The 26,595-nt window shown below is 35.8% G+C and overlaps 1 protein-coding gene across 1 annotated transcript in view; it reads right to left on the reverse strand.

Moving 5' to 3' along the window:
• Nucleotides 1-2,039: 2,039 nt before the first annotated feature.
• The window catches only part of LOC144477159 (uncharacterized), a 198,794-nt gene continuing 174,238 nt past the window's right edge, over nt 2,040-26,595 (reverse strand). The window contains exons 3-4 of the mRNA XM_078194647.1: nt 3,922-4,053; nt 2,040-2,278 (exon numbers count right to left, since the gene is read on the reverse strand). Of these exons, the coding sequence (XP_078050773.1) occupies nt 2,040-2,278; nt 3,922-4,053 (371 nt within the window). The remainder of the gene's footprint in view (nt 2,279-3,921; nt 4,054-26,595) is intronic.

Genomic DNA, 26,595 nt, shown 5'->3' on the forward strand with positions numbered 1-26,595 from the left:
GGGCATTGACCAGGAAACTATGGCGCGCAGACAACGATACGGCGAAGCAATCTCCCCCGAATCATTAATTATGAAACGGACCTCATAACGCCGCGAGAACAAACCGCTCCTGCGGTACTCTTAATTATTTCGCGGACGCAGAAACCAAGTCCGAATTTCCGCGCGCACTCTCCCGCGGAAATAGCGATTTTTTCTCGTTCTCGGCACTCGAAGTTTAAATTTAATTCGAAATATTCTTCCGAGAGTTTCATCGAGCCATTGTTACATGAATTTGTTCGATGTGTTGTAGGAATCAAATTTTTATTGAAGAATTTGTTTGAAAGGTTCGACGAATCAAATTTTATTAGAATTTGTTCGAAAGGTTCGACAACTAAAATTTTATTAACCAATTAGCTGCGTCAATATATTTAGAAGATAAACTTTGATAGGCGTTTTATCGATTTATCTTTGACAATTGTTCTAAAATTATCCTAAAGCGTGCAAAATTTATGACTATGTCTATCATAAGCAATTTGACATAAATCGTAGGAGAAGTATTTTTGTTATAAGATGTAAAATTGTCGTTTCCTTACGATGTGTATACACGTCGTACGCAGCTAACAGGTTAAAATTTGTTCGAAAAGTTTGACGAATCAAATTTTATAAGAATTCGTTCGAAAAGTTTGACGAATCAAATTTTATAAGAATTCGTTCGAAAAGTTTGACGAATCAAGTTTTATTAGAATTTATTCGAAAGATTCGACGAAATCAGATTTTGTTAGAAGAATTTATTTGAAAGATTCGACGAATCAAATTTCGAGGAAAATCATTTCTTGACGCCATATAACAATTGTGAATGGTACACTGAATATTGATAAGATTGGTAATATTAATAATACTGATATTTGCTCGCACTAAAGACTTTATATTGGAGAAGCTGTTGAAACACGTGACTTGGGAGTCTGTTCATCGACGTGGGTTTAAATCGTAAATAAGTGTTTAAGACCGTCTCGACAGGAAAGGTGTTAATTTCGGCTGTTTCGCGGGCTACTCTAATCTCGTTAAGTACTTAGCGTTGATATGACGTGTGTAATCTTGGGGCCATTGTCCGCGTCACCGATGTATGCAAGGGTGTCCAGGGTTATCAGCAGTAACAGGCAAAGCGGTGCGACCGACACAGTTGCAGATGCAACGGACTAATCTCCTCTATACCAAAGAGCATTATACCGAGCAGACCGAATAGAACAATCTGGTTCTGCGAAGTAACTTGCACGGGTTTCCGCATCCGTGCCGGAAATGAAAGGACGCTACGAAGTTTTAAAAACGTTGCGCCGTCCCCTCGCGCGCCAGCCCACGTGTACCCGCAGCTGCCGACGTATGGATTACAGAAATGCGGCGCACGAAATTTCGTAACGGCACGCTCCAAGCACCGCGGAAAACACACTGAATGCCATTACGGTAATGACTATTGTCGTCGAATATACAGTACCGAAAACTATATCAACGTCAGTGTTTCGATTTTCGATAAACTGTCGATATTTAACGCTCGGAATGCCGCGTCAGCCGTACGCGTATGGATGACGGAATTATTTGCCGAAATTTGACAATTCATTTTTAATTCTTCCTTTATCTTGAAAAGGTAATTGATGCGACTTCAATTTCACCTATTCCATTACAGCTGTTGCAGTATCTCTGATATTTAGTTATTGCAATAATACCGCATATGTCTCATTTTCTTCATATTTTGTTCGAATACAACGCTTTTACAAAATATATAATTTAATAAACAATTTCAAAAAAAAAAATATATATATATAATATCCTTTCGAATCAGTTAGCTGTTTCTTCACGAGTATACTCGTCACAAGGAAGTAACATTTTGTTACGTCTTCATTCAAAATAAATAAAACGAAGGAATAACAAAATTTAATATACTCTATCTCTAAAAAGATGTACTGTTCTATTACTGAAGTAATTCTATGAAGTGTCCAGAATTTCATGATTACGCGCGGAGTAGGGCAAATGTACCTATTACTGCGGATGGAAGCTTTACTGCGGTATTACTTAATTTTCAAGAGGTAAAATACAGCAGCATACGTACACTTAGCCGGCGTAAAAGCGAAACCAGTTACTGCAACGACTTTCTTGAAATATATCGTGTTATTTTCTCTCGGTATCGTCAAGTTAGGCGAGTTACTCGGTGCATTTTTCTGCTTCCCTACGGGAAGTCGCAGGAACACTTGTATACGAGAGAACTGTGTTCCAGATTCATGCAGAAACAACGACTTGTATGTTTTACCTGCATACAAAATATATATTTTTCTATATATATATATTTTAGTATATATATTTTTCTATATATATATCCGTAGATCTCGCAAAGCTTCCGTCAAACTTTCAGGCGAGCGGAGCTCCGGTCTGAAGGGATTCGAACAGAATGAATCGTGCGGTAAGAGCGCTTTATTCCGAATAACAATGGTGGTAGAAACGTTCGAGAGGCAACGTGCCAGTTCCGATAAATAAGATGAGATTGAGGTGAAGCACAGAGAATGGGATGAGGCGTCGTTTCTTTGAATCTCTCTCGCGGATCGCAGGAATTTTTCGGATTTTCGAACGTTCGGCATCGCCGAGCCACCGATCGGCTCGATATGGGACGAGAATTCTATCGATACGTACGATTTGAATTCGAATTACAGTGCTGCCGTTCATGCAGAAAGACAGGTTGACCCGTCGCTTTTTTTTCTAACCCTTTGCACTATAACGACGGGCCAGCCCGACGTGATCAAGATTTCATATATCTGCTCTTGATATGAATGTTATTCGTTTTTAATTCGAAATAGTTTGATGCTTTTGTTATCAAAATCTAGAATCGATTATTCCGTTGTTAAAGTTATGTATCATCGAGAAATAATTAAGGATGATTTGGTAATTAATGTAGTGGTGAAATATATCGTGTAAAAGGTTAACGTAAAACTGCGTCTATGTTCGTAACCCCTTTTAGTACTATTTTCTTCAGGGTTATATAATTAGAAGTTTTTTGATTGTAATAATTTCTTCTTTGATTGTAATAATTTTTTCTTTGATTGTAATAATTTTTCCTTTGATTCTAAAAATTTGTTCTTTGATTCCAATAATTTCTTCTTTGATTCTAATAACTTCTTCTTTGATTTCAATATATTCTTCTTTAATTCTAATAATTTCCCGTTTGATTCTCAAAATTTCTTCTTTGATTCCAATAATTTCTTCTGTGATTCTAATAATTTAACAACACCATTCTAATTTTCCAAATAATTAAAACTGTTAAACAAAGAAATGCAGTCTCTGCAGTTACTGTTGGTTACAATTACTAGCTCAACTTTTACGATAAAAATTATGAAAATTCTAAATGAATTAAGTCTCATTACTAGACTGCAGATCTTTATGCAAATTCTCAGTTTTATATGTCCTTTCGTAAAAATCAGAATGAGGACAAAATTTTCTCTAGCAATTCAAACATTTAAGCATTGCAAGAAGAAAATAAAAATTCTGTTAATGCTTTGTTACTTTATACATTTTCTTGAATTTTAGAAATTACAAAGTGACACACGCCAATCAATTTAATTCAAACAATTGTTATAATTTCTTCGAGGAAAAATAAACTTGATATTTATTGTGCGCGTATATTTAATTGAAATTTTAAATATTAATATGAAGAATATTATAGAATTAATATTAATATTTCGACTCAAACGAACGTAATAACATTTATACCGGACATACTGTTATTAAAAATCTCCATCACAAAAAAGACTCGTCAAAGTACAACGAAATGTTAATCACTGTTTCGTTTGTTGAAACATGGATAAGTTCAAAATACAAGATTATTCTTATCAAAATAATATATATAACAAAGATAAATAATTCTCGCTGATTCGTTGATTTGTTTAAAATGCTTCCACTCACCTAACAGCGCCTGGAAGAGCCTGCTTTTGAAGATCCGGATGACACGCTCGATGGCCAATCGCAATTGTTTATCCTGGGGCCTCGTAAGCTTGGCATGATAATCTTCCAGGAGCTCCAGAGCTCGGTGAGCTTCTGTAAATAGAATAGTAACGTGTTAACAAACGTCTCAGACTGTTTGCATAAAACAACATAATGAAAACTTGATACTCCTTGGCAGTAGTATGTCTTTCAGTTGTTAATTTTTAACAAATAAACAAGAAAAATGAAATTTTTTGACACACCACTACAGATATTGTAATCAGGGTTCTCAGACAAATAAGTCACAAGATGTAGAAATAACTACATGCAAAATTTACTTATTTTTTATTAAAGGAAACAAACTCCGTGCGTTTTTTCAGACTTCACGATTTCCAGTATGACAAACATGGCCTCACATTTAAAGGAATCCAGTAGTTCGTGTGCATCAGACTTAATATCCAAAAACCACCATCTTAAAGTAGAGATTTCAAGCTTTAATTTAAAAAGAAAGTCATCATTGTACAATGATTTTTCGCGGAGTTATCGTCAGTCAATGTTGACCAATTTTTTACCCAAAAGTCTATGCTATAATTTTCTCGAGCAGTGTATTTTCAGCGCATTAAATAAAATTTAGAATACTTAACGGCGGCTTCGGTAAAATAAAAATTAGTTTAAAGGAAATTGGTTCATCTGTTTGATAACAAAAATATTCAACAACGTTTGCGATCGACTTAATCGATTTCTCGTAGCACGATATCGTCGGCGTTCATCCCGATTGCGTTTAGCGGCGAAATTTAGAAAATGAACGAGAAGAGTAGCGCGGCTAAATGAATATCGTTAGCGACCGTAACCGAGCCAAGCTACCGTCCGTAGAATATTTACCAAATTACAGCCGGCGAAATATGAAATTGCATATGGATGAGGGGAACGGAGAACGGGGTCGGTCCAAAAGCGTAATGGTACAACAGGACGGGGAAAATAATCGCGGGAATGCAACGCGTGGAAGGCGTCGCAGCTACTTGCGACTCGAACACAAGCTATCTGGTGACGGCAGGTGATATTATATTCCACGAGGCCGGATGGAAGAATTGTTTCGTGCCTGTGAAATATTTCGCGGTATTGATCGCAATCGTGACCACTTCAACGACGAAACGCCTATTGGATTCGACATTCGCAGGAAATTTTGAATGTCAGAACTCTCTGTCTCGTATTTGGATTAAACTCGATGCAGTCGCGTGCCCAACCCTTGCGATAATTGTAGTCACTCTCAGCACCTTTATTTTCACGCTATTTTTATCGAACGTGTCGTGAAAATTATTAAGAGATACATCAATTTTTCTCTGAATAATTATTTCATCTTTTAGAATTGTTTATATTCCTTGTTGTAATATTTATTTTATGTTGTGATAATTAAACAATTAACTTTTGCTATATCCTTGAAGAGTGTATAAGTTAGTACAGTTATGCTGTGTACGGTTAACTTTCCTTATATTTTGTTTATATTTATTTATGACATTATATTAATTTATGGCATTATTTATAATGTCATATCAAATATGGGTTAGATATGTTATATCTTTTATGCGTAAAATTTTTCTATTTAACTCTTTAAGGCACAGAATTTCAGAAAATAAATAGATCCATTTTGCATAGAAATTTTGTTACGTTAAAAATTAAACGAAATTGATATGTTTTGAATAACATAGGAATCGCGTAACATAAAAACAGAATAAAATAATCATTCAATAGAATTATAGGATTTAGATTATATTTTACTACCTAATGTTTCTTAACCTTAATATTTTCATATATAAAAAAATTGGTGCATTTTCCATTTTGCGTCGACGGAATTCCTAGTAAAGCTGATTTTTGATCTCGCGACGCCATTGTCTTGCTGAACGGAAGGAGACAAATTTCTGGCGCAAAGGGACGAGCGACCGTACCGGGAACGCACCGTGAATTTCACGAAATAAAAGACTCCGAGGGGCGGGCGCACAGGTGCATCTGATCTGCGAGGAGAGCGCAGACGTCGCGTAAGCGGAATTATTCTCTGGAACAAGGGTAATAACGAGTCGCTCTCGCTGCGAGGATTCGCCTTTGAATCCTCCGATACTCCGCTCGTCGAAAGCGCAATCATCGTTACGAGCCAAATTCATCGACGATTAACGCGTTGTTGTACGCGCGACGATTGATCGTACCGAGAATTTCTAAAGCCCCCGACGTTTCGTGCACCGGCGGTTTTCTAATAGCCCCCCTTAACCCTTCTATCGCCGAACGACATATCGTCGTTCACTGTACTCGAGAAAATATTGTTTTCTAATATTTATAATAAATAACAGCGCTGTTTCTAAATACATTACGAACTAATTGATGACCTTAGAGTTTATTCGAAATTAAGATGGCTTTGTCGTTATTTGTTTGTAGAATATATTTATAAGCGTTTCCTGAGATCAGGTATTTCTCGCTTAGGTAAACGCAAGGTTTTTGATTGGCACTGAGAGGGTTAAAATTGTGGATGAACGGTTCGGTATGATTTGAAAAATTAAATGGTAAGGACAGCAATTTTATCTATAATAGTAGAGAAATGATATGAAGTCATACGATCGCTATCTCAGTTTTTAACAACTATATATGGAAAATAATTATTATTTTATTAGATATATTATTTTATTATATATTAAATATATAATATATAAAAAATATATATTATATATTTTATTATATATTATTAATTATTATTATATTATTCTATAATTACATATAGAAAATGGAATGTCTATAACTATATATTCAATACGGACTGTCTATAACTAGATATACAAAATGGACTGTCTATAACTATATATACAATATAGACTGTCTATAATTAGATATACAAACTGGACTGTCTATAACTATACAAAGAGTCTGATGAGCCAAATGTTTCATGACTCTTCGCGGTGTTAATCTATAGACAAATCGCAACTAAATACTTCGCGTCTAATTTTCTATTCCGCGTCTGCCTGTTAAAATTCGTAAATAATCCTGATTGTCTAACTCATGCGTTGGCTTTTTCTAATCAGAGCCGCTCGTTTTTCTGTTTCTGACAAGGCCGTGAGACTTTTCTTTGGATCACGCACGCCGGATCCGCTCGGAAAAGGCCGATGAGTCCACCAAGCACCTTTCAGGTAATCACTTAATTTACGACGGTCTCTGTTTGCTATTCAGGACTACCGGAAAAAAACTTTACTAAACACGCGACGTCAAATTCTGGAAATTATCTCCTTGACTGGAAACTGTCTCCTCGAGCGTACAAGAAGCTATTGAATTAATTCTTTGCACTCAAAGATATTTTAATTTGAAATCTAAATTATTCTCTCCGATCTACAGTATTTCCATTTTATATAGCTAACTGCATTTTAATAATTAAACATTGAATTTTTTTATTCAGACAACAGCCAAATAATTATTGGTTCATTCAATATTCATATTTTGGACAATTTATTAGATATACATTTTAGTAACATAAAGATTTTCTTGAAATGACAATTTTTAATGACGTTTCAGTAAAACTAATTTTTTTTTATTAAACCTAAACATACCATGCCGATTAACAGAACCAGTTCCACATATTTCATCATAAAATATTTGAGACTGTAGACTCTTTGATAAGAAATGCTTCTATGAATTTTTTAGTTCTAAACTTTTTAACTTTTTCAAAGATACTGCCACGTATGTGTACGTTTAGTTTTCTTAAAATTATAATTATACTAAGTATAATGACAATGAGAATCGGATGAAAAATTATTCAATACAGAATGCCACAACAATATCAAAAGGACCTCATTAAATAAAATAAAATGAATGAAAAATGAAGAAGAACGAATTAAATAGATTTCTCCTTATGATAAAAATTCATCCCTGAAGGGGTTAATTTCCAAACAAATTAAGGCTTGTCTTTCTCATACAACACCGGTTGATCACTTTTAACGATCTTTAGAATTGCTGTTAATAAAATATTTTAACAACGGAGACAAGCAGCAAAACCTTTGATGCTTCCTGTTACGGCATAATAAAGAATAGAATGTTAATATTTCATTTGATGTTGCTGTTTATTGCAACGCCGACCGAACACTATCCTTCTGCCTGACAGTATCATCTCGCATACGGCCAGAGATCAAATTTTCACTTACAGCATCCGGCGCAGAAAGCATCTGCCGGCGGCGCATAGAAGGGCAACGACATTGTCGTAAGAACAGACAGAACTACTTTCGAATCCCCATATGCATTCAGTGGAAATCGAGAAGGAACAATGGAAGCATCAACGACGTCGCAAAGAATCTATAAAACTATCATGGGCTACTGTTACTGTTTCCTTGAATTTACCTCTGTTTCATTGTTACTTGCCTTTTACGAGTCAACCAATGCTTTAAACAAATTGTTTTTAGTTCGAGCAACGTGAAAGTCCAATAGTTAATAAAATGGCGAGAAAAAAATATTCCAGATAATACTTAAAATTACATCATAGTATTTTAAAATAGTATTTAAAATTACATCATAGTATTTTAAAATAATATTTAAAATAGTATCAAATAGTATTTTAAAATAGTATTTAAAATAGTATCAAATAGTATTTTAAAATAGTATTTAAATTAGTATTTTAAAATAATATTAAATAGTATCTAAATTAGTATTTAAATTAGTATTTTAAAATAGTATTAAATAGTATCTAAATTAGTATTTAAATTAGTATTTTAAAATAGTATTAAGTAGTATTTAAATTAGTATTTTAAAATAGTATTAAATAGTACTTAAATTAGTATTTTAAAATAGTATTAAATAGTATTTTGTCTGGCAAAAAGATCTGTGGCCTACCAAAAAGGATAGTTCCATTGTCAAAAAAATATTGCATCAGTTTAAATTATTTTAAATATAATTTTATTATTTCATATAGTATTTTAAATACTGTTTAATAGTTTACCATAAAGTAATTAGTAGTGAATTCATATTTTTAGTATCGTATACTTCTGCACTAAACGTTGGAAAAATTTCAAGAATATTGAATTAATTTCAGTTTTATTAGTAAAATAATTTTGATATTGTAGGAACTTGTTGGATTGACATTGTATAGACGCGTTAAGGATGAAAAATATGACACAGACGGTGACGCGAAGAGTGATCATGAAAAATAGTACATCGTGTCTCCATGGCGTAAATTTTGTTCCGTGCCGAATTAAACGGATCCTTGCAGCGGCGGTCCTTTTATTTCATGTTTCGAGAGCGCAATGGAGCGGCTCGGTAAATATTTGAATCGTCGCGAGCTCCGGCGATCATCTTTCATAAACGCCTGAAAAGATTCCATTTCCACGGGAACGTTCTCCGACTTGTAATTGTCAGACGGATATTACGGAATTACTCTTGAAAATCTGAAGATCGTCGCGGCGATCCCCTTTCCGGATAGTTTAAACGGCCGCGGATGAGCGGTCGGCGCACTTGTTGATCCGAACTATTTTCTGGCCGGATCCCGAACTTCGCGAGCAGAGAGGATCGATCGGCTCTTAAACGGTTCGACGATCTGCTACCTCCCTTACTCCCAAGAAACAGTGACCCTTTTGTTCGTAACACAATATGGCTGGCGGGCGCGCTACTCGCAAACAACGATATAAACGTCTCGTCGAAAGATAATGCGAATTTTCGCTGCACTTCCAGTTCGTTCCCCCACCCCCTTCGGCTGCCAACCATCTCGCCGTTCTTCTCCGACGGGTTTGCGAACTTGCCGACTCCGTCGGAGCTCAAGAGACGAGGCAAATGCACTTCGGGACGAAGATTCTTTGGGGTGAATCGTTCCGATGGATTTATCGGACGGCGTGCACAGTTTACGGACCCCTCTTAACGGAATTATTGTCCTCGCGGCACACGTAGACTGCGATGCCATCGCTGACGAAGCGAACCGTCGAACGAAGTGGACTCTGAATAATTACGCTGTTCGGCGAACTTCATTTTAACACTACCGGCTATTAACCCTTTGCCGCAGTTCCACGAGACTGGCCCGCGGCGAAGATTTCTTGTAGCATGTTGGTTATAACGTTGTCGTTGATAATTAAAGGGTTGTCATTTAGGGATCGTAAAGCTTGGTGGTCTATGGGAATTTTTCTTGAAAGTATTAATAGAGCAATGAAGATGAGATTTGGAGGAGTTCTTTTACGTATCTTCGGGTACTATGATCGATTTTTTATTTTCTCGATAAATACAAAATGACGGTGGAATTATTCGATCTGATTTCAAAGTTGAATAAGAGCATCAAGTTAAATAAGTTAAGAGAGTTAAGTTAAGTAAGTTAAGTTAAGTAAGTTAAGTTAAGTAAGTTAAGTTAAGTCAAGAAGTTAAATAAGAACAGTTTCGTGAGCTATTGTAAATATGGAGAAGTAGTAAATATTAAATTTATTTTTTTCTAACTATAATAAACTAACTAATATAATAAAATCTAGTTTATTTAGATTTTATACAAGACTTAAAAACTGAACATTTATCGGTAAGCTTTGATATATATTTTTTCTACTTTGTGTATAATTATAACAATTATATTTGTCGTAAATTATAACATTTGCTTAAATTAAAAGAATAAAATCGTCTGTTTATTCTTTCGACAATGTCAAGCGAAATAAAATCGATCATTCTATAAAATATACAATCGCAAACAAAATAAAGGATTAGTCATTTTTGACCAAAACATTGTCAAGGTTATGTCGCGATTATGTCTATTATGTTAATTTTTGAACGGCTGTAATTCCGTTAAAAATTAAATCTTGAAAGCTTTATCTTATAATACTATATTATAATTCTTAATATCATGCACCCCCACACAACTAGTATGCTAAATCTGAGAGCATGTTCGTGACACCGAAAAAGAGCAAAGTTTAACGCCCTCCGTAGAGTTGAAAAAAATTTTCCGTCCATACCGTTTACGTCAACGTAAAGTTCAGACCATCCCCTTTAATTTCAAAGTAGGATAAAGGTGCCACGATTTTTCCTCGTATTTTTGTTGTCAACTGTACAACAGTCTGAGGAATATTGATTTTTAGAAGAAACGAATGAACTTTGAAGATAGTTTACACTTTGACAATGATAACTGAAAAATCTCTCGAATGTAATATAATTGCAAATTGCATTATTTGTACGAAAACAGGTGTAGAATGTGCTTAAAGTAACGTGACACACTCTTACACACATAAATAAATGAATAGAGATGCTTTACTATATATTTATCGTCCAGCATTGATGTTATCTTATGTAATTTTTTATTTTACTTATTTATATATTTATTTATATATACTCTTAGCCTCTGCCGACAGGCATCTATAATGTGCATACTCTCGAGAAAACATTGTAATCCCGAGGGAACATGATTTGTCAATAAAATAATTTCAAATTGCTTTATTCGTACGAAAACAGGCGTACTAAGTGCTTAAAGCAACGCGATCACTTTCGGAGATATGTTTCAACTGATGAGCTAAATACGCGAGAGAAAATTGAGTAAAACGTTTCTTTGTTGGTTCGCGGAATCCGTAGTCTTCGCTCACAAGAAACTAAAATCAACGACGTTGTTTCTCGCGCAGTCGTTGCCGGAGGATTTTCGGATCGTCAAGAAACAACGTCGCTCCAAGACCGTTAATTAAGCTGTTAAGCTTGAAAGAGGATACAGCAATTAAAATTGCAGGCCATAATGTTCAAACGCCCGCCCAAAAGTCACATCATTACTGGATGGCAACTTTAATGAGCATCTTGTTAATGACGTTCTTGACGACACGATTACCGAGTTAGGGTTGAGGGCCCTCCTGTAATGCTTTCGACCGATACTCTATGGCGGGCCGTGCTATATAAGCGCAATGTATTAAATATTATCTGACAGCGGCTCGTTCGATGTTAACGCCCCGCCAGGTCGGAGTTCCCAACGAACAATGGATATTTTCAAAGCACGCGTAAACAGTTTCCCTTAAAGCCGGCACAATTGCTTCTCCACTAATTTCAAAGCAACCTGCAGGTTAATTACGCTTGTAGCACTCGGTTCCCTCGACTACGTGTCGACCCGTTAACTTCGCGTGGAGAATCATCGTGACCCAAAATACGTGTTATGCTTTTTGCGAAAGAAATCGAAAACGCGTCGGAAAATTGCCAGTAGTTTCGAAACGAGTCAACGAAAATTGAAACGGTCTATTCCATGCTGCGCTTTGAATGCAATATTCGCAAAATTGCGCGCATTTATGTATTGTTTAGTCATCAAAGTTTCAGCGACAACGCACAGTGTTGCGATTCGAGAAACTGGGCGAAACCCACCTTTCACATGTATCGTGTAACATGTGTCTTGCAGCTTTATCGTAACATGTTTATTAATAATTGCTTAACGTAACATTTCGTTAATAAGAATGTATATTAATGTATATTTACCCCCAGGCATCTGATGTAAGCCCGGAATAATCTGATTAAAATAAACTAATTTGTATTCGTCAAAAAATAATAATGTAAGGTGAAATAAAATTATATAAAATCATATAAAATTAAAAGTAAATTCATTACAAATGCATTATTTGCAGAACTATTGTCTGTTCATCGAAAGAATTCTTTGTTCTATACATATGAAGAAATTATATATTATTGGATTTCATACATCTTCGCATATGTATACTGATATATTTCATTAAGGTGACATTAAAAATAATAATTTGCGCTATAAACTGGTTTAAAATAAAAACTTGCAAAAATTGTCTAAATAAACGTAATGCAAGGTGTGCTGAAAATGATAATTCACGCCTGTTTATAAAACCGACAGGAAAACAGCAATATCCTTATTGCACGGAAATTAAGTTACAGTTTCGTTCACCTAATTAGCATTAATCGCAACACCGGGCAGCACCGAGAATCGCGGTATGTATTTCGAACTTCGGTACGAAAGCGTGGAAAACTCATTTCCAGAGCTGGGGGGGGATAAAAGGGCGCGGAGAACGCGGCTACCGCGTAAAAATCATTTTTCAGATAACCAGAAGATGCCTGCGAGAAGCTAAGATAATTAGCATTAACCGTTCGGTTAAACGAGTACGCTAAGAGGCCAATTACCAGCAAATGCTCTATCCCGAGAGCATGCGGCAGCCTTTACCGGAACAGCTGCAAACGTTTCCTTATAGAAAATACTTGAAATTAGCAAGCGGCTCCGGGAAAGCCACTTTTACGGTCGAACACATTGAACAAGTCTCCTAAGTGCGCCGTGCAATCCGTAGGGAAAGGATAAAACTGCATTTGATCTTCAATTAACGAATGGAAATACAGCGTGTGATCAAGGAATTTCTCTATTCCGGTAACGCGCGGCGCAACCTCGAGCTTCGGAATCTTCGATAACTATGAATCGAGCGCGAAAATGTCTCTACGGATCGCGAGCAGATACGCATTGTTTCGCGGCAACAACAAACCGTCGTCTTGTTCAAATATACATCCCGCCGCTGTTACTCGGAAAGGAAATCGAATAGTTCGAGCAAACTCTGTCGCTTTAGCGGTAAATTGAAAATAAACAGACCCGGTATGATTTTGACAATTCGTACGAATTGTTAAATGTTTACGCGAGTTAGTTTAGTAGTTAGTATCGCAACAAAAGTCGCATACGCTTCACACAGCAAAGATTGAAGACAACGACGGCTACGTGTTACGCATAATCGATTGCATGAATTATCTTCGGTTTTATAATATATTCATCTATTTATTTATTAAATAAACTCGTCGAAACATGCGAATATGCCGTATAGTTCAAATCGGTCGATGAAAGATGCAAACGCTCTAGAACCAATTGAAGTAAGTAATTGTGCACTGCACGCGCCTGTTTAAACCAAAAATTGCTCTCTCTCTCTCTCTCTCTCTCTCTCTCTCTCTCTCTCTCTCTCTGCGAGAGGTATTGTCATTTCGTGTACGATATTTCGCTGAATATCTGGGAAAATATTAACAAGGAGAAAAATTTCAAAGTGCGCGCCGGAGGCTCTCAGAATTAAATTTTAATAACTAGGTAGTATTTAACCATAGAATAGCAGAGTTAGTTGCTGCGAGGTAGCCAATTACTGTGCCTTTCGTTTATTTTCGAGCATAATTGACATTATATCTATCGAATATGTCATGTTAGATATAATTAACCGTTTATTTGTCGAAATTAAAATGTAAGAAGTTGTTAAAATACGAGAAAAATAATGTCAATTTTACATGATTTGTTTTAATAAATATATCATTAATTAAGTTTAAGTAAAAATATTTGATGTCTTATATAGTGAATATAAAGCTCCGTTTATCTTCGAGCATAATTGACTTTATATCTATCGAATATGTTGTATCAGATACAATTAATTATTTATTTGGTGATATTAAAATGCAAGGAGTTTTTAAGATACGAGGAAAATAATATCAACTTTATATGTTTAATTTTAATAAATACAACATATCGTTAATTGAATTTAAGTGAAAAGATTTGATATCCTGCACAGTAAATATAAAGTTTCGTTTATCTTCTAGCATAATTGATTTCATATTTATCAAATATGTCATATTAGATACAATTGACTATTTATTTGTTGAAATTATGATGTAAAACATTGTTAAAATACGAGAAAAATAATATCAATTCTACATGTTTAATTTCAGTAAATGCATCATTGATTGAATTTAAGTAAAAATATTTGACAACTTGTACAGTAAATACAAAGTTAATTATGATTGGAAATGAACTAAAAGCACAGTAATCCGCTATTCCGCAGTAACAGGTTTTCTAGTAGCCTATCGGCGAAAGAAACTTCGAAATTCGTCTGGAAGTCCTCGTGAAATGTCAATTAGATTGCCAAAGTTATTCGAAGTCGGAAAAACTTCTGAAGTCTACCAACGGGGCATAGTAATTGGCTCGCCTACTTTCGTAGATTCCGACAAATTTCGTTGCTATCGCACGAAGTAGCGACAGCACGGGCTATCCCGGTTTGAAATATTGCCGGACGCTTCTTTTGTTATGCCGCGTGTACCTGTCTCGCCGCGGGGGGGATAGAAGAAAGATATTAGCGTAATGGCGAATAGAAGAAGCGGCTCTGCGCGTGACAATTTGATCTATAAAAACTCGGAACGGCCGCGTGTAACGGGCGTTCTGTTCCGATGCGTTCCATTTTCGCGTGGTCCGGGATACATCGTAAAACGGGGAAATTGCACCTCGCGGAAACGAAAAAAAGCCGGTCCCACGTGGATACGCTTTACAAGAAGGTATGGCACGTGTGCCGTCCGGTAACAGCGATTCGTTATAGGCCGCCGGCAAACGTAAACTTAGGTCGCGTTAGCATGTTCCTAACTGCGCGCGGAAACAGTGCATAATTTAGAAACTTCGCTCCATTAAATATGGAGCATTTGTTATTTCGAACTCGCCGGCCTCACCCGCGCGCCAACAATCTACGAGATGTATTAATTCGAAGGAATTCGTTCGTTCTCCGCGCCTTTTTCTTCTTCAACTTGCCTCTCGCTGATTAATATCGAAACAATAATGTCGACCTTCCATCTGAGACTGAAAGCAATGGAAATTGAGTTTCGTGAAAATCATTGCGCGTTGGCATAAAAGGCTACATGTTTTCCTAATTGTCAGGGAATTTGATTGAAACTGTTTCTGCGCTTTCATCCCGTTTACCGTATTGAACAAAAGTCGCATGCGAGTTTAAGTCTGCATAAAAAGCGTAATCTAATAGTAAAATGGCGAACGAGTTGCGTACATTGTATGATTTTATCTTCAAGTAAATATGGTGTGTTGGTAAAGTTTCTGTTATAAATGCGAGTATAATAAATTTTAGTATCGATCGTTTTTATTCTGTACTTTCCACTTGTGTCATTTCTCCATGTAGCATTCGTGATCATTATTTATTCATAAATAAATATATCACGTCGAAAAGCGTATAATTTCTTTTTAAAATTGCAAATATTCTTTATTAATTATTTTTAACAAAATATTTATCGTTTTTCTATAGTTGTAATCGTAAGTTGAAGTTAGTTGTTAACCCTTTCGCTACAGCGAATCAGTCCGCCGTTGCGCCACTCCTGAACGGGTCCTCCCGCCGAAAGCGTGCACATTGCTGTCATATGGATGACGGATATATCCGTCGTTTGGAGCGAAAGGGTTAAACGTAAACAAGTTTTAAACTTTGGTGTCAGAACTCAGAACAAAATAGCGTTATATTGTCCTAGTTAAAGTCTTACGAAACTAGCAGAAAAATGTGATAAATATTTTCTGAATGAACTAGCAAGCGCACAAAGGTCTGTAGTTCATTTAACAGTAGCATCATTTCGGAATCACGTTCTCGAATAATGTTATTAGAAAGATATCTCGCGGCGTCTTCGTTCTAAAAACGAAAATTCCGTGCCGGGACAGGTTTCGCGCATACCGAGTCGCAAACCGGAACGTTTCAAGCCCCGGAATAAGAAAATTTCTCAGGTATAATAAGAAGTGAATGGGAGAGTCGTCTACCTTCTCGAACGAGAATGAAACTATGCCAAGTATGGCCATTTATCTTCGCTTTATGATTCAAACGAACGCGGCTCTCGCCTCCTGAATTATAACGTCGCATCCGCCGCGTTCCGGACCCCGGTCTTCGGCAACTATCAAAATTTCATATACGAAATTCAGAAGCATAACTTCGAGCAACTTAATTGAGAAAGCTGTACAACTAGAAGAGCCCCGTTACGGGTCTTCGTTCACGGACATTTTTCATAGAAAGCTCGAACAATACGTTCTCCAAACGAGAACTCGAGTTCGCGTTTCACTTGGAGAAACGCGTGCTTGTATCAGTTATTTCACTTTAAATTTAACTCGATTTGCTATTGGACTGTTGTTACATCACCTAATTTTTCAATTTCGGTCAACTCGATTAATCCTAAAACTTATCAAACTTTAAACTTGTCAAATATATATTGTTTTACAATCTTGGCAAAATTATAGTTACTTAACATTCGTGCAATTTTAATTCAATTCATTTAATTCTAGAATTTACCAAGCTTTAAACTTGTCAAATATATATTGTTTTACAACCTTGATAAAATTAGATTTACTAAAAATTTGTAGAATTTTTATTATAAGAATATATTATAGAATATATATAGAATATATATAGAATATATTATTATAATTTGTATTGATAAAAGTTTCTTTGAGGACCATTTTTTATAATATCAGGAACTGCAAGAAAAGAATCAAAAACCAGTGACTGATCTTGACTGACGTGGTAGTTCACGTATTAAATAAACAGCTGTTATCCTAGGAATATAGAAATGAATTTTTGTTTAGAAAAATATAAAACAATAATTGTCTGCATCAATTTTAAAACGTGGAAGTCAGACACAAATTCTCTCTCTTCTTTCTTTAACAATTTGAATAAGATCAAATTAATGCACCAACATTCTCAATTTCATTAAAGGTTTTTACTTAAATAAAAGCTACTGATTTTTGTCGTATATGTATAAAATTCGCAATCTAGTCATAAACATCGTCAATTGTATGCTTATAAAAATTATAGTCAAATACATTAAATTATAGTAAAATACACTTGTAAAATATAGCAATAAATATAACAATTTCTCGTATAAAACTGTGATAAACATTCTAGACAGCTTCGGAACATTTTTCTTCAACATCCCAATTATCGTACATCATTTTCTAGTTGAACTCCGCTTTGATTTGTCTCCAAGTCTTTTAATCCATGGAACATTTTTCCTTCTTGAAGAACAATCTCGCTTTTCTTATTGCCCAGTTTAAAGCGGCCCAATCCGGCATCGATTTTCGATTTGAGATTTCATTGCCGGATAATTAGAATTCTTCGAGGTGAAAATTTCTTAAATTACATTATACAGTAAAAGAACTGCGAATTGTGGACTGTAGAGAAATAAGGAAGTGAAGATCCGGTTAGATAGTATGGATATTAGAAAGTCTTGCTAAGCCGGGAAAGAAAATTGATTATTTATACCGGAGCTTCTCAGTTTTGCATGGACGTGGGTCACTGTTTGGCTAGCGCATACATAGTTTACTCTCGGCTACATAACGCGATCCTTCGGAAGGCATACAAGGATATTCCATCTCCCTTAAAAGTGTCCTTTCATACCATGAATGAAAAAGTATCTCATATTCATAAGTGTAAATTTCTTACTTCATGCAACACGTATTATGAAAGCTCTTTAGGCAGCTGTGTCAAGTGATTATGTCTATTATTAGCAAGAATGGAGGATTCAATTTTGTTATGTTATAAAAAGAAATAATTGCGTCGCATTCTAAAAAATTAAAGTAGGAATTTTTATGGATGTTCAGCAAAAAATTGATCGAAGCTTAATCTGTTATAATTTCTCGACAAGGTGTAGTAAAGAGATTAAATATTAAAAATTTAGAGGTTCAATCAGTGTAATCCACTTGTCACTAAAAAATAAGTTACGCAGTGCAGACATATATTTGTTATAGGATCTTTAAAACCATAAATCAGTATAGTTAATTTTTTCGTGAATAGATTTATGAAAAATTATTACCGCGAAACTCTTCTGGTTACTGAAAAATGATATTACTTATATAATAACGTATTGCACATAACCTGACATAACGTATTGCACCAAATGCATTCCAACGATTCACCTACTAATAACAAGAAATAAAAATGTTACAAAAATGAAATTAACTTCAGAAAAATAAAATAAATCTATCATTATTTCGACCACTGTACTTAATAGAACCGTCCCAAAATTGCCGGATGACGTAAAATCTGTTAAGCGACAGGGATGTTGACAAGTTTCTGCTAAAAAATTAATATAGACGCCGGGGATTACGAAGGATCAGAGTGTCCGTGATCCGTTGCGCGGGTGCCGGAAGTTCCAGTCGCTAGGGTCGTCGGAAGAATGCAAAAAGTGTGCAGACAGGTACCCGATCTGGAATGCGGAAATTAATTTCGTCTGGCTTCGAGACGCTACTTCGAGCCTGGTTTACGGTGACGTCGCGCGCCGACGGAACGCGGCCGTGGAGAAACGGATGAACGAAGACAGCCTCCGGTACCATTATTTTCGTCGTTCATTACCACGTGCGCCCGCTGACACAGTTCGCACGCAATAATTAAAGGACGCCGCGCCCCTCTCGCGCGCGCGCGTCTAATTAAAGCACGCTAATTATCGAAGTGAATTACAGCACTCGTGTCTCGACGACGTTTTCCCGCATCCCCCCGGCCTGACGATGGAACGTTTAAAACACACCAGTCGGCACCCCGAGCTCTCCTCCCCCCCCCCCCCCCCCCCCCCCCCCCCCCCCGCGAATGAAAGAACCGACGAGCACCCGACATTCACCGCGATCTCGGGGGTTAATGTCGCGGAACGTCATTGTGTCAATTAGTCAACGGCATTCGATACCCCGAGCATCGAGACTGCCCGGATCTTCGGCTGCGAAAGCTAAGGTAAATGTACCTGCATGGAACACTCAATTGTTACTGTCACAGTAACGCAAACAATAAGTTAAAAAATTGGTGGAGCATATGAGAGTCGATGTGAAACCCATAGTCTTCTACCCATTATCTTTAACATTGTTCTTTATAAATTCACTGGCGTGAATATCGTTGTATAATCAGCTGTAGAGAACAATGTTTATTAAGTAAGAACGTGCTGCGAACGTATTGTCTACTTCAATTCCCGGTTTACGGATATTTCAAATGGGCGTTTCAAAATAGGGACATCATTTTGTACGAATAGTTACGATCATAAGAATCGTGTACCAGTTATTGTACATTTAAAGTTCACATATAGAAATTGTTGTGATGGTTCAAAATGTAGGAAACTCGCGAAGATAATGAAGTGACACAATTTTTGACCATATGATAATAAAATTATTTATCGCAGAAATGTTTACGTATTAAATCTTTTATATTCGTATTAATTATCACAGAAAACTTATATCCACGGCAACACAAAATTATTTATTATCCTAAACGTTTTTTGATTAAAGGAGTTAGATGCTTCATGAAGTTTAAAATATTCAAGAAGAATTTGTCAATATAACATAAGATTTTTTGAGAAAGGCCAGCATGTATGGCACTATATAACCAACAAAAGACACAATCGCGACGGTATGGCTGGACGTATTGCGAGTAAAAAGATGTAGCAATAATAGAAACAGATATTAACACGTTATCACAAATACGGGTGACAGTAATTTCTCACCAATCTTGAAAATTCATTTCTATTGTAATATATTTGAACAAATTGAATGTGACTAGAATGTTTCGGATGCGAAAAATTTCTAATGCCACCCTCTGTGATAAATATTAACTTCCTGGTTTTGCTTTAATTTAATCTACATATATTCTCTAATATACAATAATAATCTATATTCTTAAATATATAAATAAGCTATATTTGCAAATCTATAGTATTCTATATTCTCAAATATAAAGCTATATTTGCAAATATATAATAATCTATATTGTCAAATACATAATAATCTACATTCTCCAATCTTTAATGTGGGGATTTTAGTGGTCGATTATCGGCGCTCAATGCGTTAAAAAAGAAACAACAATCGTCGCAGAGACGGTGAAAATAAAGCGTGGAAACAAGCGTTCGTTTTCGAAATCGTTTCTCCGAAAGTTGTGCACCGTGGATCGCGTGGATCAGACTGAATATCGATCGTAGTTAATGAGTCGCTTGTGCCCGCGAATGCTTCAGCTCGAAGTGCAACAAACCCATCGAAGTCGCCCACGTGATGCGGAAATAAGTTCGATGATAAATAATCAGGGAACGTTGGAACGATTTTTACACGCAACATCGCGTTCCCATTCATCAGAAACGATGCAGCGTGGGGGGGGGGGGGGGGGGGGGGCTCGCCGGCGGTAAGCGGAAATTATATGAATTCCCTTTCCTGCATCCACGGTAAACCGGCAAGAAATATTCTTCGGGGGTTAAGTTTATGCAAATAGGAGAGAAGCGAAGCCGCACGAAAGAGAACATTTATCATGCTTTATGAAAAGCGCTGTATAAAAAGCAAATGGAACGATGCTTGTCATTCCGAGGCCCGTGAAAAATAGTGGGGCGAAACATCCCTCCTGACCGATGATCCATAACGCTACGTCGGCTGGGACACCCACGCGTGTTGTCCACGTGTACTGACAAGAACCTGTCTGACCGTCTGAATGTCATGTTGCAAATTCACCGCTGGCCGACTTGCTAAAGACGACAACAGCAATAAGCTTGTTTATCGATAAGTCGATCATTAAGGGGGGACAACCCTGCGAACATCAGCTATTAGTAAATTCTGAGTTAAAATTTCGAAAATACGTGTTTCTGTAGCATTAATTGCGACATTTTCAATTATGTTGATGTTAAGTTTGTATATATATTTTTTACGTAAGAACAAAATTATCTGTTCTCGCAAAATCAACGAAATGTGAAATCTATACCCTTATTTTTGTTGTATCGTGAATATATATCTATTATAGTGTACAAAAAATTTCAACTGGAAGATTTCATTTTTCTTGAAGCTGTAACATAATTATTGTATCAATATTGTGGTCCGATTTTAAAAATTTGTGTTCAAACAGTTGAACTACATGCTTGAATTACGTGTGAACCTTGGACTGATCACGTCGCTCGCTCGCAGCTGTTCATATTTCCTGGCAATTCTCGTTACACCGAGTATATAAAAGGAGTATATTAAAGAATATGTTGGAAATATTGATAAAGAAAATTCTGAGGCAACGATCATTTTAAAAAATATAGTAATAAGGTCGAATTTATAATCCTAGATTTTTGTGAATTAATCGAAGATCGTTGCGAAGAGATCGTATTTTTTAAAAGACAGAAAGTACAGTAAATTCTCCATCGGCATGTAAACAAAAGTGGACAATTTCAGTGCAAACTGAAAATGAAAAATGGACAAGCAGCAACAATGAAAATGACTCGTGAGGATTGAATAATTGGATCTCCTCTCCCGAAATTGTTCATCTTCGTTTACGAGCTGAAGGACAATAAGGGAGAATTTACTGTGAATAAATACAGATTCGAAGTAACTTTTAAATAAAAACTTAACAATACATCATATAAAATAGAAGTAATAGAAAATGGAAATATACGAACATGGTATTTTGTTAATTTTTATATTACCAGTAGTAAAAAAATAGAAATATAGAAATATATCAGTAACAATGTAAAAGTTACTTCGAGTCGATAATTATACACACCGCTGTACATTTCCGTGCAGCATGTATTATAGTACGAATATAATAATTTCAAACAGGAGATAAATGGCTGTCGGCATTTCCTACGCATGAGTTATTGCACGCTATTATTAGAAAAATTTGTAATTGTATAAACATGTACTTATCGCTTCCAGACTTTGATGAAACTCTGATTTACAAAGATCAATTCAACGAAGCATCTTCGAAAATTTAAGAGACACGAGTGAAAAAGAGCCAGAGCGTAGACGTGTCGTAAATAAATCGTATTGCAAACAAATTTATGCTCCGATTATAGCTTCTCAAGGAATTCTAATCTAAAGGAAGATACTTTTCTGTTTTCTATGTTTCTATACTGAACAACAATATTTTCATTATATTATTCCGCTTTGTCAGTAACTTAGCAAGAAGGTACTGCTTATTCATTTACTTAATATTTATGTAAACTTCATAAAGAAATTTCGTGAAAATTTAAACTAAAAGCGTTGCTAATAAAAATTGCTTCATCATGAGAATATTATCAATTAAATATTTATATTACTTTATTATTAATATTATATTACTTGTGGACTCGAGAGATCAAGAATAAACTATGGGAATGCAAACTATCGTTTCCACGTTGAAAATAATGTAATTAAAGAATCTAGATGCTTGTATTATAACATAAGCATTACCTTCATAATCTCATTAATAAACCACATCTTTTCCATTAATTAATTAAGAAAAATATAAGAGAACGCTTATTACATTATATACAATATGTGTCCGCAGTTTTCCCATACTTTTATATTCTCTCAAAAATATGAACTGCAATAGAATCTCGAATAATAAATAAAAACGTGAAATACTATTTCAGACAATTATTTCGAGCGCATCTTAAGAAAACACCAGTTCAAATAATAATTTTAGCGCATAAATTTTACCGAGCATAAATATTTTCAGGGCACGTACTTATCTCAATAACGTCAAACAAATCTTGAAATATTATTTCAGAAAAGCGTAAGCATATCGTTAACTATCTCTCGAAATTATTTTTAACCGGATCCGGCAACAATGGCGCTCGAAACGACAAAGATTCGCGAACACCATGATAAAGTGGCCGATGAACCGTTTATCGTGCCGCGCGCGCGGAATTAACGTGGCAGCAACGAATAATCTACGCCGGATAAATTGCGCCCGGGGGCCAACGACGGGCAACGGTAACCGAAAGGATGATCGAGGGTCGGTGAAATAGGGTGCCGGGGACGGTGTTGTGTCTAGGGGGATGAAACTAAGTTAGATGCGAATCAATTCGAAGTTGCGGGAATATAACCAGGACGACGCGATGGAACGTTTAATCCGCGCCATCATATTGCCCGTGCCGGGGCGCGGCGTCTGGCGCGCAAGATAAACAAGGGAACACCGGAATACAGATTTTCCGAATTTACGGGGTACAGTGTACTACTATCGGGCCCGCGCCGTCAGAATTATGGAAATACGGAATAATTGGATCTCGGGCTCCTTCCGCGTTTGCGAAAACACGCGGGCACCGCGAACGAGCGCAGCTGCTCGCGCGCGACTCAGCCATCTATCCGCATTTTTTCGTGCCCGACAAATATTATGAAATAATAATTGTTCCCGGGCCGCGGAGCTCCGATCCGAACAATGCGAAATTTGTACCGACCCGTCGACATTCATTGCAAATATTTATAGGCTCGTTTATAACGTTATGCCGTGTCTCCGCGCTTCGCAGTTTCGACTGTTTTTATTCAGCTTCGACTGCGTTTATGGCGAAATCGCAGACAGATGGGCAGCTGGATGATGGTGAATGGCCTTAGCTGACCTTCGAAGACCTACGTAATGTAGCCTAACAACTATTATATTAAACATTAATATAATATTATAATAAATGCTATCGTTAGACATCGGATTTTTATGCAAAATATAAATGCATACTCATTTAACTTCATAATAATTTTGATAAGTCAAGAATAGACAATTACTGTTTATAAATTTCTTAGATGTTTAATTCTTCTCATAAATGTATATAATCTGCAGTTCAATTATTTAATTTGGAGAGGAATGAATACAAAATCGAAACAGCAGGTTTGATTCCTTCGTTGTCACAGTTTAGGAATGAAAGCAAATGAAGTCATATATGAAGTCAATACGAATTTCAACGGATATAATATATTTGTTAAGAATGTTAATAATGGAACAGTTACTTAGTTAGAAGGTAATGTGACATTTTTACTGTGTTGTATAATTCATTGAGTTCTCCATGCATCACTTCCGATTCAATTATTTATACGTGAAATGATTTGGAATAATTAATAAGTCAGACATTGGCAATTCAAATAAATCGAGGTTCTGCTCTATGAATGTGAAAATATCTCTTGAATTAGTAACTTTTAGATCTAAATGAATCCCAGTGTCTCTCATTTCATTTGCTCTAATTATAAAAGAACATGGACGGTCATACGCCTTGTGCAATTTCATAAAATTTAAATAAAACTTACGTAAGGCTTACATAAAACCGCACGTTCTTCGAGACCATTTTCCTTGCAACATTGACAGAAATTGAGACGCTATCCGTTACAAAGTGCGAAGTTAAAAGATCCAAGAGTAATTACCGGCCGGCAAGAAAAGTAATCGGCGGAGCACGTCAGAAAACATATTTGCAGTATTTCATACGCAGCTTCTAGTCGGAAGGATATTACTCGTTTAGTTGGTTTCCCTGGGAACAGCGTGTTACAGAAGAATACAATTTCCTGTCGAAGGAGAGAGTAAACGTCGATATAAAACGCCAATATACGAAGGAAGCAGGAAAAGTACTCTGTGTAAACGATAAAACGAACCGTTTTAGAACTAAGATATAAGAATCGCATCGGCCGCGGCTCCGACATCCGGCATGGCGGCCTCCGAGAGAACTGTTTTTCAGGAACGAGCGTGCAGCACGGAGAGCAGGAAACTCGAATTTCCCAGCATATATTCATACGTCTGTGTTTCCAATTACTCCTTGTAATAGTTCTCCGTACATCCTTATCAAGTGAAAAATAATCGAATGTGCACGGATCGATGCTACATTTCCAGCTTCGCTGAAATAACGCGAGGTGAATTTATATTTTTTTATAGTGTACCTGATGGGTCGTAGGCCATTATCCCACTGAAAAATTCAACAATTAGATGTACAGTGTGCAATGACTGAAATATTTTTCAATTTTGCTATTACTTGGAATGAGAAACAAATAAAAGAATCACGTTCCTTCGATGATTCTTTTATTCGAATCTGTGATGAAAATTGAAAAAATGCGTTATGTAGATACGAATAACTTAATTTTTAGCGAAATTAAACAAAATCATTTTAATCATTCTGCAGTAATTTACGGTGAACTACTCTCATTGTATATGTAGCATCAATAATTAAAAATAATGTAACGTTTGGATGTTCTCTTCAAAATGGCCGAGTGTAGTAAGCAAACCACTGTATACAGCGAATAAAAGGTGGAATTCTTTCGAGTAAGAATGTGTGTGTGTGCGTGGATGTGTGTATAGAAACGAACGGAAATCGTTGTAACAATTGTGCAACGAATGAGATAGAAGATAGTTCAATTAACGACGTTAACAATGCTGTATTAGAATTATTCCTCTATTTAATAAAATTCCACATATAAATAGTAAATTCTCTACAATTGTCTTTCAGCTTGTAAAGAAAATGGACAATTTGGGAAGAGAAGATACCACTATTAGCGCCTCGCGGCTCGCTTTTATATTTGCCGATTGTTAACAATTATAAAAACGAACGACGAGGTTTGAATAATCGCATCTTCTCAACTCCAATTGTCCACTTTTGTTCACAAGCTAAAGGACAATTAGGGAGTATTTATTAAATGCATTTATTAAAATCTATTTACTGCATTTAGTAAAATCTGTTTACTGTGTTATTAAAATCTGGTACTATATTTATTAAAATCTGCTTACTATACTATTAAAATCTGGTACTATATTTATTAAAATCTGTTTACTATACTATTAAAATCTGGTACTATGTTTATTAAAATCTGTTTACTATACTATTAAAATCTGGTACTATGTTTATTAAAATCTGTTTACTATACTATTAAAATCTGGTACTATATTTATTAAAATCTGCTTATTATACTATTAAAATCTGGTACTATATTTATTAAAATCTGTTTACTATACTATTAAAATCTGGTACTATATTTATTAAAATCTGTTTACTATACTATTAAAATCTGGTACTATATTTATTAAAATCGCAGCATTAGTTATTTCTGATATATATGTTATTACTGGTTATTGAATATATCATACTCACATATTTACGCGAGTATTACTGCGTGCCCGTTACAGTTATTCTCTGCCGACTAGAGGGAAGATATCGAGCCCTTCGACGGCCGGGTGAAAAAGGCGGAAAAAATCGAGGGTAATAAATTTG

The sequence above is a fragment of the Augochlora pura genome, chromosome 11 (assembly GCF_028453695.1).
Source record: "Augochlora pura isolate Apur16 chromosome 11, APUR_v2.2.1, whole genome shotgun sequence".
Classification (NCBI taxonomy): domain Eukaryota; kingdom Metazoa; phylum Arthropoda; class Insecta; order Hymenoptera; family Halictidae; genus Augochlora; species Augochlora pura.